This window comes from Perognathus longimembris, chromosome 6 (genome assembly GCF_023159225.1).
Source record: "Perognathus longimembris pacificus isolate PPM17 chromosome 6, ASM2315922v1, whole genome shotgun sequence".
Lineage (NCBI taxonomy): Eukaryota > Metazoa > Chordata > Mammalia > Rodentia > Heteromyidae > Perognathus > Perognathus longimembris.
The window spans coordinates 65536980-65555728 of NC_063166.1; the positions used below are offsets into that span (position 1 = coordinate 65536980).

An 18749-nucleotide genomic window follows, 5' to 3' on the forward strand; every position below is an offset into this window, starting at 1 on the left:
GCAGCTGAGGAGAGTTCAGATCCAGGGAGGATCCAAAGGCAAAGAGGACATTCAGGCTTGTAGCGTGTCAGCTGTGCCATATTTAGGGCCATTTGGATTTTCTGGAAGGCTGTTTGAAGTGATGGAGTTATTGTAATAACATCAGTGGGTGCTTTGCCCTTCAAAGAGTCATGGAGCGGAAGCAGCTCCTCTGTAGGCAGGTGAAGCTAGGGTCTTAGCCAGTTAATCTCCCCCAACAGTCTTTGCATCTCCACCAGAGTATAAGATGACTGGAAGGATAACTGGGGCTTAAGGGGGCACACAGAGTCTAGTTTAAGTTCTTCCCCCAAGATCTTTAAGGGGTATACTTTCTGAACCTTGTCACTGGCGATATGCAGTCCTCCTCCTTGTAGGAGGGTTTGCACCTTGTTATAGGCAGAGTTTAGCACTTGGACATCTGCTGCTCCAATAATAATGTCATCCATATAAACATATAAAATAATATCTGACTGGTTCTGAAGAGGTTGAAGAACTTGTGACACATAATGTTGGCAGAAGGCAGGACTATTAACCATGCCCTGAGGTAAGACTACCCACTCATACTTCTGGTCTGGCCCCAGATAGTTAACCGAGGGCACAGAGAAAGCAAACTTCTCACAATCCTGTGGGTCAAGGGGAATGGAAAAGAAACAGTCCTTGATGTCAATTATAATGAAATTAAGATCCCGAGGAATAGAGGGGATCCATGGCAGCCCCCGTAAAGGAGTGCCAGTGGGGATTATCCGCTCATTAATCTTTCTTAGGTCCTGTACCATCCTCCATTTACCTGAGGCCTTTTGTACAACAAATACAGGGCTGTTCCAAGGGCTCAGTGAAGGTCTAATATGCCCGAGGGACAGTTGTTCTGATACTATTTCCTTTAACTTTTCTAATTTGTTTGAAGGAATAGGGCACTGTTCCACCCAAATTGGGGCGCCCGGGTGCCATCGAATGGCGGGGACAGTAGGAACAGTGGTCCTTAGGATTGGGGGTGAGGCCCTGTAGAAGAATCAGGAGCCTCCTGCCCCGAGGCCTCAGAGGGAGGCGCTTTTTGGCAGCCACTAGGGCCGCCTGACAGGTCCTGGCCTGTGATGACCGCGGCCTTAATCTTTCCCAAGATATCCCGTCCCAACAGGTTATCTGGTGAGTTTGTCATTATTAACAGACGCACTACCCCCTTTCCACTGTTCATGTCATCCCAGGGAAACCAGTCCCTGGTTGTCTCACTTTCAGCTGTGCCTCCCATCCCCAAGGTCTGGGGGCCGGGGATTAGGTCCCACCATGGAGGCACTAGTTCCTTCTTTAATATAGTCTGGTCTGCTCCGGTATCAATTAAGACTTGGAACTTCTTTTCAGCTATAATAATTTCTGTCTTTGGCCTCATTTCCGGGACAATTGGGACTGCCCAGAGGGCCTTGGCCTCAGGCTGTTTATTGGGCCTGTCCTGGTATTGATCACCTCCTTCAGGTGATGGGGCTGGAGGGCGCCCCATTAATCGTTTAAAGGCCTTCCCTTAGCATCAAATCTGGACCTACGCTCTCTTTGCCAATGAAATCCCTTTTGGCAGCAGGGGCAAAGTCTTTTGGGTACCTCCTTAGCCCTCCAGCTTGGGGACTGTCCCCTCAAGGTGCCAGATCTTACAGGGCTAGATCTTACAGGGTTAGAAGGACAGACCCTCTTAGTGTGACCCCAGCTGCTGCATATGTAGCAGCGCTCCCTGCCTGCCTCACCGGTGGGGGCAGGGGCAGGCTCCTTATTAAGCAGAGTGGTCAGCAGCTGCGCCTGGCGGGCTCACGCGCTGATGCCCCGACAAGTGTAAATCCAGCTGTCCACAGATCTCTCCTTTTCTCCTGCACAAGCCAATCTGCATTCTGATGTCATCCCTTCCCACACCAGGGTCCTTAGAAATTGATTTACCTGGGACCCACGAAACTGTCGATGAAGATTGTCCCTCACTCGGCCAACGAAGGCAGCAAGACTCTCATTGGTTCCTTCGGTAGCTTTTATTGCCGGGGACTGTAGGGACCCCTCTCCCAAGCCACGCCATGCGGCCAGTCCCACAGCCTGTACCTGCTCCCGGTAGGGGGAAGGGAAGGCAGCCCATTGGGGGTGGGTGGATCCAAACAGCATACCAAAGGTTATGGGGATTGGCGGATTGGTGGCCTGATTTCTCTCCACCTGAGCATAGCACTTATATCTGAAAAGGGAACACCACTCCTCATACATTGTTCTATCAAGCAGTGACTGGGCCAGGCTTCTCCACTCCTGAGTAGTGAAAACCGGTGAGCCACGCCCTCGAGTAGGCTCTCCCCCCAGCGGGTGTTCGGTCCCCCTCCCTCGAGAACTATTCTCCTGAATTCTCTGAAATCTTGTATCTCCTGGGGCCGCCACGAGGCTGAGATGGCTACCAGGTTGAGATTTGCTGAATCGTCTGAGCTCGGTGAATGTGTGCTGCTGCAGCCACTGGGCTGCTGCTGCCCCTCAGCCGGGATCCTTGAATCTGCATATGTATGGAGCCGAGCCGGGCCTCCGGTGGGGGAGGGGTAGCGGGCCGGCAGCGGTGCGCGCCTCTTGGCCGCCGAGGGAGCAGCGTCTGGATTGGGGTCCTGGGTATCAAGCTCACGCTCGTCCCTGGGCCTCTCGGAGCCGGGCGTTGGGGCCCCCTCCGGACCAAAATTCCTTCCGGCTGCCCTCTCCCGAGTCCAGGGACTCTCCCCTGGGTCCGAGGAGAAGCAAGCCTTGAGGGTCTTAATAGCTTGCAGGGCCACAAGTGGGAGTTCTTCTCCCCATTCTGTCTCCTCTAGCTCCCGCTCTAGCCGGTCCCAAGTTTCCCACGAGAGTGGGTTGGCCTCAGCAAACCATGGGACCCTATGGGTCAACTCCTCCCAAATTCGTATAGCACAGGGTTCCGAAATACTCATCCCCGCGTTTTGGAGGGTGAACCTCAGGATTTTAAAGGGTGAATTACTTCGCCTACTTTGAATCTGTCCCATAGTCTTTGATGACCTGGATGGGAGGACCGCGCTTCCCGGAGTTTCCACTCCAATTTCCCTGAGGGTCTAACGGGAGCCACGGACTTCCTCGAGTGGGTTCTGTGCCTCATGTTGGGTGCCAAAATGCCGGGCTCGGGTCGCCTCCCTTGGCACGGGGGTCAGGCTCTACTCTACTCTAATCGCTCCCTTTCTCACCCTCTCCCCTGGTCACCCAACCCACAGGTAAGGCCAGAGTGGAGTGGGGGGCTCAGGAAAGACCTCAGGTGCACGCGGCCATACGAGATCGCTTATCCTCCCTCCTTACCATGAAGGAAGCCAGAGGCATACGCGGAGTCTCGGAGACAGCTTCAAGAGCAAATATGATTTAATAAGGGAGTGGCTAACAGTTGATATAGTAGGGCTGACCCAGTGGTTCAGGGGGAAAGGACCAAGCTGGGAGTTGATCTGCAATTTCAAAGAACCATATCCTCCCCGTGTCACACCAGTTGCAGATACAACACAGAGAGAAAACAGGGACTTTTCTATCCGCATCCAGAATGTCACCCCAGCAGACGCGGGCACCTACTATTGTGTGAAGTTCGAGAAGACTGCCTCTGGGGACAAGGAGGTTAAATCTGGATCAGGCACTGAGCTGTCTGTGAGTGGTGAGTACAGTATGGGTGCCTTTGTCCCCTAGAGTGTGACAGTATGTGCAGAATAACCTCCTCAGTTCTGTGAGCCAGAAACTAGGAGCGGGGGTGATGGGAGCTGGAGTTCATGCTCTGCTCCATCCTCCATGTGTTAGGGAGGCCTGGGTGTGCACAGGGCCTGCTGCAAGGTGGGCCAGTGGGGACATCTGTTCCCTGGTCTCACTGCTCCACAGGTGGCCGGTGGGGACATCTCTCACTTTTCTTCCTGCTCCATACCCGCTCCCTTGGTTCCAAAGAACAAGATGAGATCCTGTATGAGATTTTTGTATCACAGCTTAGAGAGTGCCTGCTGTCTCTTGTGTGCACTTCTGGGTGCTAGATGTTCCTTTTTATGCCTCATCCCTGAGGACTGTGTTCCAGGCTCAGCTCTGAAAGCCATGGGGAAGCAGGGAGCAGCCCAGGCTGAGGCTCTGCTCAGACCATGTTGTGCCTCCTCCCTACCTTCCCATCCACCCCCTCCAGTGAATACTAGTTGTACCAGGGCAGTGAGGGTCAGGGCTTGTTTTCCTGATGGCTTCTTCACAGGCAGCACTGAGGAGATTCCCAAGGGCTCTGGTTCCTTGCTGAGCATCTGCCTGGTGGGAGGGGTTCTGAGGTTGGGCCTCTGCCCTGGTTCTGTGTGTGGCTCCCTGCATTAGGTACTTGCTATCCCAGGTGCTGAGGCTCTGGGCAGAGTTGGGTCATCCACTCAGGCTCAGTTTCCTGTGGGTAACTTAGGTATCCAAGTAAGGCAGCAGAGATGACTCCCGTTGGGTGTTCTGATAGGCCCATCTTCTTCTTTCTACTCCCTGACCCCATGATTCTTAGCACACAGAACTGTAAGATCCCCAACCAAATCCAAAGTTTATAGGAAGGGAACAAGTCCATGGTGGCTCAAACCTTCAGTGCGCCAGGGGGCTGCTGGCCCAGGATAGCATGGTTTCAGGTGGACCTTAGCTTTCCTCGAATCATCAATCTACAGCCCCTCTCATCTAATGATGATGAATATAATTGCCCAGGACCATCAGGGTTCTGGGAGGATGGAGGGTCACACAACAAGGTTGGCAAGGTCATCACTGGTGTTGGTAGCATATTGGTCAAGAGGAGGAGAGATAGAGCACTATGGGCTGGTCCCACATCCCAATGCAGCCATTGTCAGCCTGTGACCTGGGACAAGGTGCTGTACACAGTGGCCCTGTGTCCTCACCTAGCCCTGATGTCCTTCCTAGACCATGACAGGACAGAAGAACAGAAGGCCTGGGGCACTTGGAGCAGTGCCTGCCTTGTAGGTGATGTCTGGTCTATGTGAGCTGTGGAGGGCAGAGGCCATGTGAACTTGGACAGGTTACTCAACCTCTCTGAGCCTCACATGTCAACAGGACAAGGTGAGCTCAGTGGCCCTCCAGGTGATCCTTACTGGAACCACCTGGGGACCTGAAGCAAATCCCAAGCCCAGGCTGCACCCTGGAAATTCAGCTGCACTCAATCTGCTGTGGGTGTGAAGTTTCCAGTGATGACAGAAGATTCTAATACACAGTCAGGGTTGAGAATCTCAGTGGTAGAGCATCTATGTGTTTAGAATGCATGAAGTCCTGGGTTCAATTTCCTGAGTAATAATACTAATAACAGTAGTGTGTGGGAAAGGTTGCTCACGGCGTCTCTCCTGCACGGAAGGGCCCATCCTGCAGTCACATCTCTCTGTAAATCCTCCTTTGTAGCCAGACCTTCTGCTCCCGTGGTTACAGGCCCTATGGCCAGGGCCACACCTGGGCAGACAGTGAATTTCCACTGCAAGTACCACAGCTTCTCCCCCCGGAACGTCAACCTGAGATGGTTTAAAAACGAGAAGCAGCTCTCCAACTCCCGCATCAGCCTGGACCCCAAGGGAGAGAACGCCTTCTACAGTGTCTCCAGCACAGCCAGGGTGCAGCTGGCCCTCGAGGACATCTACTCTAAGATCATCTGCCAGGTGGCCCATGTCACCTTGCCCGGTGGCCCTCTTTGTGGGACTGTCAACTTGTCTGACGCCATCCGAGGTAGATGACCCCAAGTCCCAGCCCAAGCCCTTGCCTGCCCACCAAGTCTGTCCCTCCCTGGGGCTTTAGCTCTGCAGTCTGAAGGGCCTGGAACCTGGTGCCCAGCCCTGTTGCTGGAGGCTGCACTTCCTGTACCTGTGGCAGCTACAAGTACCCCCCCTTCCCCGCCCCCCCTTGCATGCCCAGACCCCTCATGCTGCCATCACTACATCCATCTGCAGGCCAGGGCTGCACATGTTGGTCTCATGTATTCATTTAACAACAGCCATGAGTACTGTGGGTCTACTGTGCAGGTGCTGTGCTTAGTGATTATGTCCATGTGCATACCCTCATGTTGGAACCCCTACCGTGTGCCCAGCACTGTCCTGGGTGATTCCCATGCACTGGTGTTGGGGCTCAGTGCTCCAGCCCCTCCTCCAGGTTCTCTGAGACACAAGGTCAGAGGCTCTGCCTGTGCTGTTTCAGTGCCGCCCACCCTGGAGGTCAGCCAGCAGCCCACCATGGCAGGGAACCAGGTGAATGTCACCTGCCTGGCGTCCAACTTCTACCCCTCGAGCCTGCGGCTGAGCTGGATGGAGAATGGAAACGTGTCACGGGCTGAAACGGGCTGGGCCCACACCGAGAACAAGGATGGGACGTACAACCACACGAGCTGGCTGCTGGTGAACACCTCTGCGCACAGAGAGAGTGTGGTGCTCACCTGCCAGGCGGAGCATGAGGGCCAGCCCGCCGTCACTGCCAACCTCACCCTGGAGGAGGAGCAGGCGGGCGACACAGCCCCTGGTGAGCTCTCACTGGATGTCATTTCCAGTTAACCTGTTTACATGTCCAAAATAGCACAGAGTAATCTAGAAGTCTAGAAAATAGAAACTTAAATGCAGTTTGCAAACTGAAAGGCTGGCTTAGTGGATGTTTGGACATAAAAAGGAAAGGAAAGAGAGGACGTCCAGCCCTGGCATCTGGCCTCCTGCCTTCTTCCCCCACAGTCGTTCTGTTCTCCTTGCTCATGGCTCTCTCCTTGCTCCTGTGTCTTTATAACCTCTGCCCAGTCTCCATTCCATCTTAGACTTGTCCACACACAGCTGGATCCTCACCCAGCAGACCCTGGCGCCTTCTGATTCAAATCAAAAACTGAAAACATGGGATTGGGTTGGGAATCAGGCTTCAACACGACCAGGAGTGGTCACAACCACAGGGCCTCAGTTTCTCCTGATTTGTCATAATGGACAAAATCCACCTGGACCCTGACTATACATCCACAGTATGCAAAGATTAGTTTTTGTTTGATCAGCTGCCACCTTGAAACTCCTTGGGAGTTAGAGGTATCACAGAGAAGGAAACCAGCACTGGGGAACAGATGGGGTGCTGTTGATGACTCCTTGCCCTTAGACCAAGGAGTTACATGAGCTTATCAAGGAACACCGAGGTACCTGAAGACAGCCCCCATTCCCCTGTAAAGCAAATGTGTTGGGATGAATGAAATGCTCCTCTCCAGGGCTCACTTCCCAGTGGCTAGCTAGAGTCCTTCCTAGAACCAACCTGATTTATTCCCCTGTGGTGGAATACAGGAACCCTTTTCCTCATTTTGAAAGGCCCAGGGTCGTCCTAGCACACCCTGTGTTATGGGACTAATCTGCTGGGTCAATGCTGGATCCATGGTTTGTCTGTGGGAAAAGTAAAGATAAGAAGCCAAGGACAGTTTCATTGCTAGAGAGAAGAACAGAAGCTGCATAATCACATCCACTAAGAGTTCAGGCCTGGCTGGGCACCCAGTGCAATCAGAGTCCATAACTGGGTGACCAAGTGATTTGGACATTGTCCTACAAAACCAACATCATTGTCATAGCTAATGAAATTTACAATAATTCTCCACTTCTGAAAGAGATTACAGGATGCTGATGACTCACAATGTAATCCTAGATGCTCAGGAGGCTGAGATGCACAGACTGTGGTTTGCAGCCAGCCTTGGCTGAAAAGTGTGTGATATTCTAGTTTTCATTGAATCAGCAAAAGCTAGAAGTAGAGCTGTAACTCAAGTAGTAGAGTGCTAGCCCTGAGCGGGAGATGGGAGGGCCGTGGGAGGAGCCTAAGGGACAGTGCCCAGACCCTGAGTTCAAGCCCCAGCATGGAGAAAAAACTGAATATTCAAATAGAGAACATGTTTTTCAAAAATTATTTATATTTTTGTGCACCAATATTTGTTTCACTTCGTGTGTGTGTGTGTGTGTGTGTGTGTGTGTGTGTGTGTGTGCTTAAAGCTAGTATGCTGCCTCTAGAACCAGAGCACCATTTCTGCCATTTGGTGATTAACTGGAGATAAGAGTCTCACAAATTTTTCTGCTGGTTGGCTTCAAACCTGGAATCTCAGATCTCAGCCTCCTGCGGAGCTAGGATTACATGTGTAAGGCACTGACGCTCAACTTGATTCATCTTTTAATGCTTGGTCATAGTTTCCTGGGAAAACTTCTGGGCATTCAAAAATCTTTTCAGAACTATTAAAATGACAAATTCAGCTTCTGTTAAGGTTCCAGGCCACAGAGTGCTCCTTCTGATGTCGAATGCATTGTCCCTAGCGGCTAATGCCATTTGAGGAGGTTCTGGAGACTTTAGAAAAGGCAGCCCAAGCTAAAGGAGATTCATCACTGGGGTAAACTTCAGGTGGTTCCTCCTTGTCCTCAGCTTCTTTCTCTCTCTCTCCCTCTCTCACCCTCTCTCTCCCTCCTTCTCTTTTCCTCTCTCTCCTCTCTCTTCCTCTCACTCAGTTCCCCTTCCTCCCCCCTTGTCCCTGCCCCCAACTCCCTTCATGAACCCCATGACACATGCTGATCACCCTGTGTCACAAGGTCCCAGGGTCAGGATGTTCCCTCTCCCCAGGTGTCCAGAATCAACAGAGCCCTGAAACATGACCTGAAACCAGTGAAACCAGAAGCAAAGTCAATCCTTCCAACTTTTAATTAATAATTTAATTAACAATCCCATTGACTATTTTTGTATTGTAGATTTGTGGTAGATTGAGCTGTTTGATGAATTTTGGTGTGTCACCCCTTCATTGTCAACTTTCTGCATGAAGAATTCCTCACCACACACCCTTCAGATCCCTGTGATGTCTCTAGGGACAGCCCAAGGTGCCCTGTCTCCATCCTAATGGAGGACTCTTGTCCATTTCCTTGGAGGTCATTAGTCATATGAGAAGATCTCAATTTTATGGCTCTTCAGTGCACCAATTTTGTGTTTCAGTGATCTTGCCCACTGATTCTGTTTTCGACTTGCATTGACTTTAAAAAGATTGTTCCCTGTGTTCTCTTGCTTTCTGTTGGTTTTGTTCTTCTTTTTGGAGTTTTGTGAGGTAGGAGATCTCAGGTGCTGATTGTAGACTTTCCTATTCCTCTTTCCTCCAGCTTGAAGCAGGGTAGCCAGGATAGGGCCGAGGTTCAAAGTCTTCAGAGGGTGGTAAGCCAGGTCACTGCAGAGGGGCAAGTGGTGGCTCTGGGGAGGAATGGACTCCACATGGCTCTCTAAGGGCACCTCCTGTTCCTTGATGTTACAGATGTCATGTGCTTTAATCCTGCTCTGCTCCTCATAGTTCTGCTCCTCAACAACAAGGTGCTGCTGGCATTTGGAGTCTCTGCCATCTACATCCACAGGAAGCAGATGGTAAGCTGAGAGGGAGGGAGGGCAGGCCAAGGAAGGGTCAGCAGGCCACCAGTTAACCTGTCACACAGTGTCAGAGTCAATGGAGTCCAGGGGGACATACACCCCACCCCACCTCAGAAGTCTCATGGAGCCTTCTGAAAAGTTTCCAGTTCCCAGAGCAAGTGTGAGAGCTGCAGGAGGACTGAGGCCAAGGGGATGGAAAGAGTGTCCACAGGGTCTGAGGGGCTGCAGAGAGGAGGTGGAATAAAGAGTGAGAAGAAGGACAAAGAAAGCCATTGTCCTGTTGGAGCTGTTGGTTCCTTCAGTGCTGGGACTCCCTGGGACAAGAAGGCGATGGGGAGCAATATTGAAAGTCTCAGGTGGGGAGACTGAGGGCAGGCCCTACTCTGGCTAAATAACAAGTGAGAACCATTCGACCAAGCAGAATGCACAAAGAGTCAGGATGCAAGCAGGAAGCTGAGGGAAGGGAAGAGTGCTGTCCCACGGCTGCCTGTCCACTCTGAACAGGGACCCAGGAGTGGACAGCATCAGGACCTAAGAGCACTCAGGAGACAATTCACGAAGGAGGACAGGACTCATGTGATATCTCCTCCACAGTGCTCTCCTTCCTCCAACCCTGCCATGCAGGACTCTCTGTCACTGAAGCCTTCACACTTGGAGACATCCAGCCTGGGGTAAAAAGCAGACAGGAACTTGTCAAGGACTCTGCTCCTGATGTTCTCCTCTCAGGACATCTGTTAATCTGCTGCTGAACTGAAGCTATGAAAGCAGCTCTGAGAACTGACTGACAACACTGAGGATGTGAGGAATGAGCCCAGCCTGTGCACCTGAGGAGGGTCTCACCCAGGACTTCTGGGTGATCTTCACCACATCTCAGTCAGTCACGAAGCACCATTGTGTACACAGGGCAATGCTCATGTAACATGAGGTGTGTGTGCATCTGTGGTGGCGAAACTGAGGAGGTCAATTTAATATGGTTGGGAAGCAGTAGACATGAACGGATAAGTGAGTGCTTTTTTTTTTTTGTTTAATCAACCATGGAAGATGCAATGAATACATGCTTAGCAGGAATGAGGTGGGAGATGGTGGCTACACATGAACAGGTGCTAAAATTCATATTGGAATAGCTGATGTATACAAATAAATATATCAAGAAGAAAATATATATCTACATCATGAACTGAAATCAGTCAGTTACACACAGGTCGATTCAAAATTTAACTTTTTTGTTTCTATTGATTCTGGGGCTTGTACTCAAAGCCTGGAGACTATCCCTTAGCTTTTTTTTTTTTTTTTTTTTTTTACTTAAATCTAGCACCCTTGCTACTTGAGCCACAACTCCACTTCTGACTTTGTGGTGGTTAATTGGAGAGAACACTCTCACACACTTTGGAACCGTGATCCTCAGATCTCAGCTTTCTGAATAGCTAGAATTACAGGCATTGATTCACCATTGCCAGGCCTGGATACAGAATGTTAACCTAGGTTGTGTCTGGTCACAAAACTGTACTCTTGCTCATTAGTCCATTGTCACTCACTCTCTAAAGAGCTTAGAGGCACATGAAAGAAATGTGGATGATGTAGTAGATTGCCTGGGTGTCTCTGCATAGAATGTAGCTCTCCAGAAAAAAAAATGGAACAGAGAAATGACATCACAGGTAGAAAGGAGGGTTATCTGGGCATTATCACACAAAGAATGTATATATGGAATTTGCTTTCCTTTCTTACTTTCTTCTGACTGCTTGCGCTGAAACCTAGTGAGACCCAGATCTGGGGACCTTGGTCTTAAAGAAGCCACCGGTGGGGAAATTGATTGGGAGGAGTGCTTGGGTATTGAAGGGTTCACTGCTATGTATGAGAGTCTCAAGAAAGAAGCTTGGTGACTGGGTAGGGCCCATTCCAGGATTGACGGAAGGAAGAAAGTTGCATGCTAGTTATGTTTTGTTGCTAATGTTGATTGCTGGTCCTGGGATTTGAGGGCAAAGCCTCATTACTCGCTTGCCTTTTTTTTCCCTTAAGGCTAGCACCATGCCACTTGAGCCACAGTGCCACTTCCGGCCATTTTCTATGTATGTGGTGCTGGGGAATCGAACCTAGGGCTTCATGTATACAAGACAAGCACTCTTGGGCTGGGGATATGGCCTAGTGGCATGAGTGTCTGCCTCATATACATGAGGTCCTGGGTTCGATTCCCCAGCACCACATATACAGAAAATGGCCAGAAGTGGCGCTGTGGCTCAAGTGGCAGAGTGCTAGCCTTGAGCAAAAAGAAGCCAGGGGTAGTGCTCAGGCCCTGAGTCCAAGCCCCAGGACTGGCAAAAAAAAAAAAAAAAAAAAGACAAGCACTCTTGCCACTAGGCCATATTTCCAGCCTCCCACTTGACTTTTTTTGTTCAAGGATGATTGCTTAACCATTTGATCAATACTTCCACTTCTGGCTTCTTTGCTAAATGATAAGATTGACAGATTTGTCTTCTCCAGTTGGCTTTAAAGCATGATTCTCAGATCCCATGCTACTGACTAGCTAAGATGGCCACCAGGAGAGTGATGTTTTTCTGGGCTTTTACTCTGCCTGTATAATTTTCTCCAAAAGTTAGCACTGGAATCACTGAACTGAATCAGGAAAATCCGCATTACCTAATGTGGATGGGCAACCTTCAAGTTGCTGAGAACCAAAGAACCAAAGACACAGAGGAAAGGCAACCTTGCTCTCTCTCCTGGTGGTGAGACTCCAAATTCTCCTGCCTTTGGACATTAGAATCCTTGTTTCTGCTGCCTTTGGTGCTTTCAGACTTGCACCAGCATCTCATGCCCTCCCTACCAGGTTCTCAGATCTTCAACCTCAGAATGAGAGTTAGGCCAACAGCTTCCCCCTGTCTCTGGCTTGTTCATGGCACATCATGGGCTTTCTCATTCTCTGCAATTGCTTGAGCAAGTGCCATGAATCCTGTCCTACCTATCATTTACTTATCTATTCCTATCTATCCATCTGTCTGCCTTCTATATGTTCATCCTATTTGCAGGGATCCCTGCACCCAGGGTGCTCTACTAGCCAGCGGGAGAGGCAAGGAAGCGCCCCCTGCTGAATGTGAACCCAGAATAGGTAACAAGCCGCGAGTCGCCCGCACCCAGCCCAACCCAACCTTCCGTCGGCAGTTGGACAATCAGAGGACTCGGGAGAAGTTCAAGACTGTTCTCAGTTTTAGTGGGGTGGACCCGATCTTAAGTATGGGCAATGGCAGCAGGAAGAGGAGGATGTAACATACCTAGCCAGGGGCGATGATTGGTGGTCCAAGCTGTCAGTCAAGGGCGGAAGGCCATGGGACCTCCCTAAGGGGCGGCCTAAGTACTAGCAGGACCACCCCCAGGTTACTGCCGGCAGCCATCTTGCTACACATGGTCTTAAGGCTGGGAGGCGTGGTCAGCTAGAGCCGCCTTTCTAGTTCTGGACCCAGAAGGCAGGCGGGGCTAACCGGGATCCCTCTTCCGGGAGGTGGTGCAAGCAAGCACGCCCCTTGGGACTGAGGCAGGCGGGTCTCTTCAGGCCTCACTCCCAAGGCGCAACAACCACACACCTCCAGGGCGCGGACAGGCGGGGCAAGTCAGTGTGCCCCACACTATTCATTCTGTTTCTCTAGAGATCACTGATTAATTATATTTGATTCTTCTTTGAGGAAAGTGTCTTCTTTTTCTTCTTTTATTTCTTCATCTTTCTTATTAGTTTTAACATGTTTTACCTATGGAGATAGAGATATATTTAGATTTTTGACTATGATTTCATTGTTTGAGCAATTCAAATATGAAGGTTTTTTATTTTATTTTATTTTATTTTTGTTTTTTAATATGAAAGTTTTTTAAAAAGTATTTTTCATAGTTTAATAGTTACAATAAAAGTGTTATATAGAGGGGTTACTGTCTCATAAGTCAGGTAATGAATAAATATCCCTTGGTTTCTAATTTTGGCTTTCACAAGTTTGCTTATTCTTATTCTACCCACAAATGTACTTTATTTGTGTATGATGGTCATTTACCTGAAAATTGAGAGCTTTTTTTTTTTTTACCAGAGCAGCACATAAGTTTATTTCAGATGTAACAGAAATGTGAAACTTGACAAATTTAATTTGTAACTGCACCAAGTAAACTGTAAACTTAGCCATAGAAGTATTTTTTAAAGTTATTCCCTCCAAAAACTGAGGGACCTTTTCTTTTCCAACACCACACACCATAGTTTCCCAATTGTTCTGTTTGGAGGACTTTCAATTGAAGAGTAAAGACTGCTTTAGAGATACTTCAGAACTCCTTTCCCCAAATGAAAACGAATCTGGACAAATTATGTATTCATATGTTTATCTACAGATTCTTTTCCTTAGAACCTAAATGCAAATACTATACAGTTAAATTTAAATTGAGAGCTTTTTATTTGGAAATTCCTACAAAGACTATTATGAATCATCTGCAGTTACACTTTTATTTCTTTTCAGGCCTTTTCCTTTCTTTTCTTTTTTCCCTGTCATATTGCTTTGTCAAGTATTTCTAGTACTCTGTTGGAGCTCTAAGTGAGGAAGGAAAGCTGTCAGGAGAAAGCATGTGAAGCCGGTCTGCCAGTAGACGGCTGGAGCACACATAGCCAAGGGAAACCCTTATGTTCAACTCTAAGCCTTATCTAAATGCAAGTGTAATGGCCCAAAGAAGCTACCATACAAGAGAGCTCAAAGGCCACTGCCATGTGTTTTGTTCTTCATTTTTAAAATAGTCCAGTTCTGGATGACAGTTAATACATGAAAAAATCAATACATATTTCAATGGGATGCTGTAATATCGACATGATTGTGGGTTGTCTAGGAAATGGTCAGTTGGTGTGAGCTCAGTGAGTTCTGATTTAAGTTGAGACCAGTCCTACTCCACACATCCATCCATGTGACCAGGACATATTCTTATCATAATAAGTGTCAGGAGGGCTAGGTTAAATTTTGCAAATGCACTTCACTACGTTTCCACTTATGTCGACACTTTTACCACTGGTAAAGAAAGACTTCTGAATGAGAATGTCCAAGAAGTGCTTTCAGCCAGACTTGTGGCCCCCACCTGTAAACCGAGCTACTCAGGAGGCTGAGATCTGATCACCAAGGTTGGAAGACAGCCCAGGCATGAAAGTCCATGAGATTTCTATCTCCATTGAATTAGCTTAAAACTGGAATTGGAGTTGTGGCTCCAAGTGGTAGAGCACTAGCCTTGAGTACAAAGCTCAAGGAAAGCAGTCTGGTCCTGAGATCAGACTCCAGGAACAATCAAAACAAATACAAACAAGAAATGTTTTCAAAGTGCAGGCATCTCTAAAACTCGGCCTGGCTCACACTTTTTTCTTGCAAGGCTTTTCCTCAGTAGGAGTACCACCAGGTAGCTGTGCACAGACTTGCATCTGACCAGAAAAGTGAGATCTCAGTAGATTCTCCTTGGACACACCATTTCCCTTCCCTGATCCCCATTACAGGTTTCAATCCTGTCCATTGAGTTTATTTTCTTTTCAGAATATTGTTGAGACCACCAGATTCTCGTGATGTTGAACTTCTCTCAGTACTTGCTGCTGAGACTACGATTACTTCATTCTTATCCCCTATCTGCTTCTGAGGAGATGGTATCCAGTGTGATTTATGAAAGTCTCCTTTGTGTCCAGCTACAGCTGATCCCATGAAAATCTCTTCATTGGCACTGAAAATTACAATGTATACTGGGGAGGATGCTGCCAAAGGGAACGTTATTACTCTGTAGATTGGAATGTTAACTTGTCCACCATTCTGAAAAGCAGTATGGATGATCCTGAAAGGATTAAACAACAAATTTCCCTATGTCTCAGCCCTCCCAGTCCTGAACATTTATCCAACTGAACACAAACTAGGCCACACTAATGGTACCAGCACAACCATGTTCATAGAAATATTGGTTACCATAGACAAGATATGGGAGCAACTCAGATGCCCCTAATAGGATGTATGAAGCAAGAAAATGGGGTGTATATACACAAGGGAATTCTGCTCATCCACCAGAAAGAATGGTACTATACCATTGATAAGGAAATAGAAAGGTTTGGGAAAAAAATAAATGAAGGGAAGTAAGCCAGAGTCAAAGAAGCATAGGCTGCATGGTTTCCCTCAATTCCTGGAGAGTTCCATACACGTAGTGATGATGCAAATTCCCAGTTCTGGACACTGCATCCTACAACCCTGAATACCAGCAAAGCTGAGGTGGTGAAGCACATGCAGGCCTCAGACATCTATCCCTGAGCCTGCAGGTATGTAAGTCATTGTGATCTGGCAAGGTATGAACCAGAAGGCAGCCAAGGCTTCAGGTGAAGCAGCTGCCTCTTCTATTTACCAATAAGGAATGGTGCTGCTGAATAAAATCAGGGAGGTCTCAATTGATCTCAGAGGGGGCTGGCAGGTATAGCACAGCCTGAGAATAGGAATTCAGAGAGGTGAATTCAGGCCACTAGTGAGCAACTTGTTCTTTCAGATAGGAGCTCTATGAAAAGCCACACTTGATCTTCCCTGTCTCCATCTGGTAGCAATTGTACCAATAATGACTTATGGTTTATTTCATTCTGTCATGAATAATCTTGACATAATTGGCTTTAAGCTCTAGTAAAACATTGTAGGGAGAAATAATGAAAAGAAAAACTTCGCATCCCCATTTTCGAGATGACAAGGGATGACTGGCTCAGCTCCTTGGCAGGTCCTCGTCCCCAGTTACTCATCTGTCCCTTCCCCCCAGCTTCATCTGACACTGTGGGAAATAGTCTTGGTGTTTTCTATATGGAGAAAACACAGTCTAGGCTTCGAGGTGTGGCTCATTTTGATAGAGCACTAGCCAGTGAACAAATGAATCAGGTGTAAACAAAAGAGAACAGAGTTCCAGTGGTGATGTGCCTGCCCCAGGACTTGGCTACAATGTACATGCTCTAGACTTTCATATTAACCCATAATCTCCAGCTTGTTCAACCAAGTAGCTACTCCTCCATCTAAGCCCACTTCCATTCCTGGAACCCATCAGAATATGGTACCTTTTGTTGAGTACATATACACTAATGTCTAAGGTCCACATTACACCAACTTTGGGTTGTGTGAACCAGTTTTCTCAGCACAGGCTTGCAATGGGGTCGCATTTCAGGATCATGTCACATCTCCTAAACCTCAAGATGGTATAAATGTCTTAATGAATGGAGCTCAAAATCCAGTGTGGAAGAAGCATTCCTTCCATGAGATGAATCTGGTTATGATTCTGAGTGTACACTAGGCAACTCCTCCTTGCGTAGCTTCCTGGGCTGGCAGATTTCTATTTCCCAATATCGAGAAAGACTCTGTGACCAACTACTTCCTCTTTCATGGACAGTGGCAGATTCTGGATTCTCCCCGACACAAACAACAGGACGCAGAAGACTGCCTGGGTCTCCATGATGCTCGTTCCTGACTCTTGGCCTCAGTCTCCTCCTCCCATCCTACTACTGACCCTCCTACTGGGACTCAGAGGTGAGCATGGCCCTGGCATAGAATTCCTGCTTCCATCTCCTAATCCAGCCCTGAGGCTGGACTTCGAGGAACTCCAGATAAACCCAGGCATCGCCTCATTACACAAGGACGGGGCACTGAGGGCCTACAGAGCCAGACACCTGAGCACTGTCTGAGGAACTATCACCTACAGCAGGCGAACAGAGGCTTCCAATTAGAGGTTGCTTTCAAAAATAGTTGCCTGTATAATAGTCAGCTAACAGCATGCTTTGCAATAGGAATATTGCTTAAATTCTTTTTATTCTTCCTCTCTGGGAGAAGCAACCTGCCCATGGTATAGAGCAAGCTAGGAGCTGCACTTGAGTCTAGCTCCAAGGCCAGAATGTTCTGCTTATTTTCTGGGGTTACAAAGACTGTTAAGGAGCCATCTTGACATGTTCAAGGGTATGAGGATCTCAGATGCTCAGTTACCATCATTATCTGGTGATGCCCTTTGCCCACACACTCTGCCACATCCTCTTCCTTGTAGTACATCCCACATTCTCTCTACACAGTGCATGTGTTCAGTTGTCAGGCCTGGCTATAACAAGGTACCTTGGGCCTGGTGAGGATAGAAATAGGCCTATATTTCCTCACAGCTCCTGGGCTGGAAGTCTAAGCTCAGTGTGTCAGCAGGGTTGGTATCACTACTTGCCTTGCCCTTGGCGTCTTGTCTCTGTCTCTGACACATGGTCTTTCCTCTGTGTGTTCCTGTGTATCTCCTTCTAACAGCACCATTCATGCTAGATGGCATTCCCCAATGACCTAATTGGACCTCAGTGACTTCTTAAAGACCCTTCCCTAACTACAGTCACATTGAAGTAAGGGTATTCACAGCTTCAACATATAGGACACACAGCTCACCACAGAATGGATCCCCTCAGACTACCCTGCTCATCTTGCTTATCTCATAGGAACTTTGTATTCCTTCTTTCAGGACAGGCAAGATGGAAGCCTTTCTTACCCAGGCCCGTAGCCCATCCCCTAATCACAGCACCCCAACAGGCTGTTTTGCCTTTGTCCCCTTCTTTCTCCATACAGCTGACTGGAGGCCAACTTTTGCAGTTATGTCTACTACACAAGGAGTGCACCCAAGGGATCAGTAAGAGGTGATTGACTGAGCCCATGTGAGGCTGCTAGCATGGCCACAGATCATTGTTGTTGTTTTTTTTTATTAACTTGTTGAATTCTTGCCTGATTTCTGTGATTGCTACTCCTGTTTTCCCAGGTGCAGATGTGGAAACTAAAGCAGAGAGTAGCACTTGTCCACTGTCACCTCCCTTGGTCAATGGGAATGCTGAGACTGAAATCTAGGTCTATAATTACAGGTTTATTTCTTTTGTTGCTTCCTTCCTTCTTTCCTTCTTTGTTTCCTCCTTCCTTCCTTGTTTCCTTTGTCCCTCATTTTTCTCCTTTCTCCCTGTTCTTGTCTCTCTGTCTCTATGTGTGTCTCTTTCTATGTCTATTTCTCTCTGTCTTTCTCTCTCTCTCTCTCTCTCTCTCTCTCACACACACACACACACACACACACACACACACACACACACACACAGCTGGATATCGAATAAAGGGCCTCACTCATGTTAAGCCATGCCCTACCACTGGTTAAACCCACAGCCCCGGACCTTTCTAGACTTCTTTCTTGTAGTCATGTTGTTCTTCAAACATTCAGTGGAGGCTGGTCACAGGAGGAATACAGGGAAGCAACCTGAAGTGTGATCACTGCCCATTGAACAATTCAGAAAGTAAGGAAATGTAAAACCAGTGTTGTTTTCATGTGTCACAGTGATATATGTGATGTCTTCTCTTCCTGCCAAACACTGCATTCAATTTTCAATA

General features: G+C 48.2%; 2 protein-coding genes across 2 annotated transcripts in view; both read left to right on the top strand.

Moving 5' to 3' along the window:
• Positions 1-18749, top strand: part of LOC125353719 (signal-regulatory protein beta-1-like) — a 62159-nt gene that overhangs the window by 9373 nt on the left and 34037 nt on the right. The window lies entirely within an intron of this gene.
• Positions 725-18224, top strand: LOC125352406 (signal-regulatory protein beta-1-like). Its single transcript, XM_048347492.1, has 9 exons — positions 725-736; positions 1154-1161; positions 1444-1465; positions 3421-3655; positions 5398-5715; positions 6181-6498; positions 9263-9369; positions 17952-18012; positions 18139-18224. The coding sequence occupies exons 1-9, from the start codon at positions 725-727 to the stop codon at positions 18222-18224; spliced, it is 1167 nt and encodes a 388-aa protein (XP_048203449.1).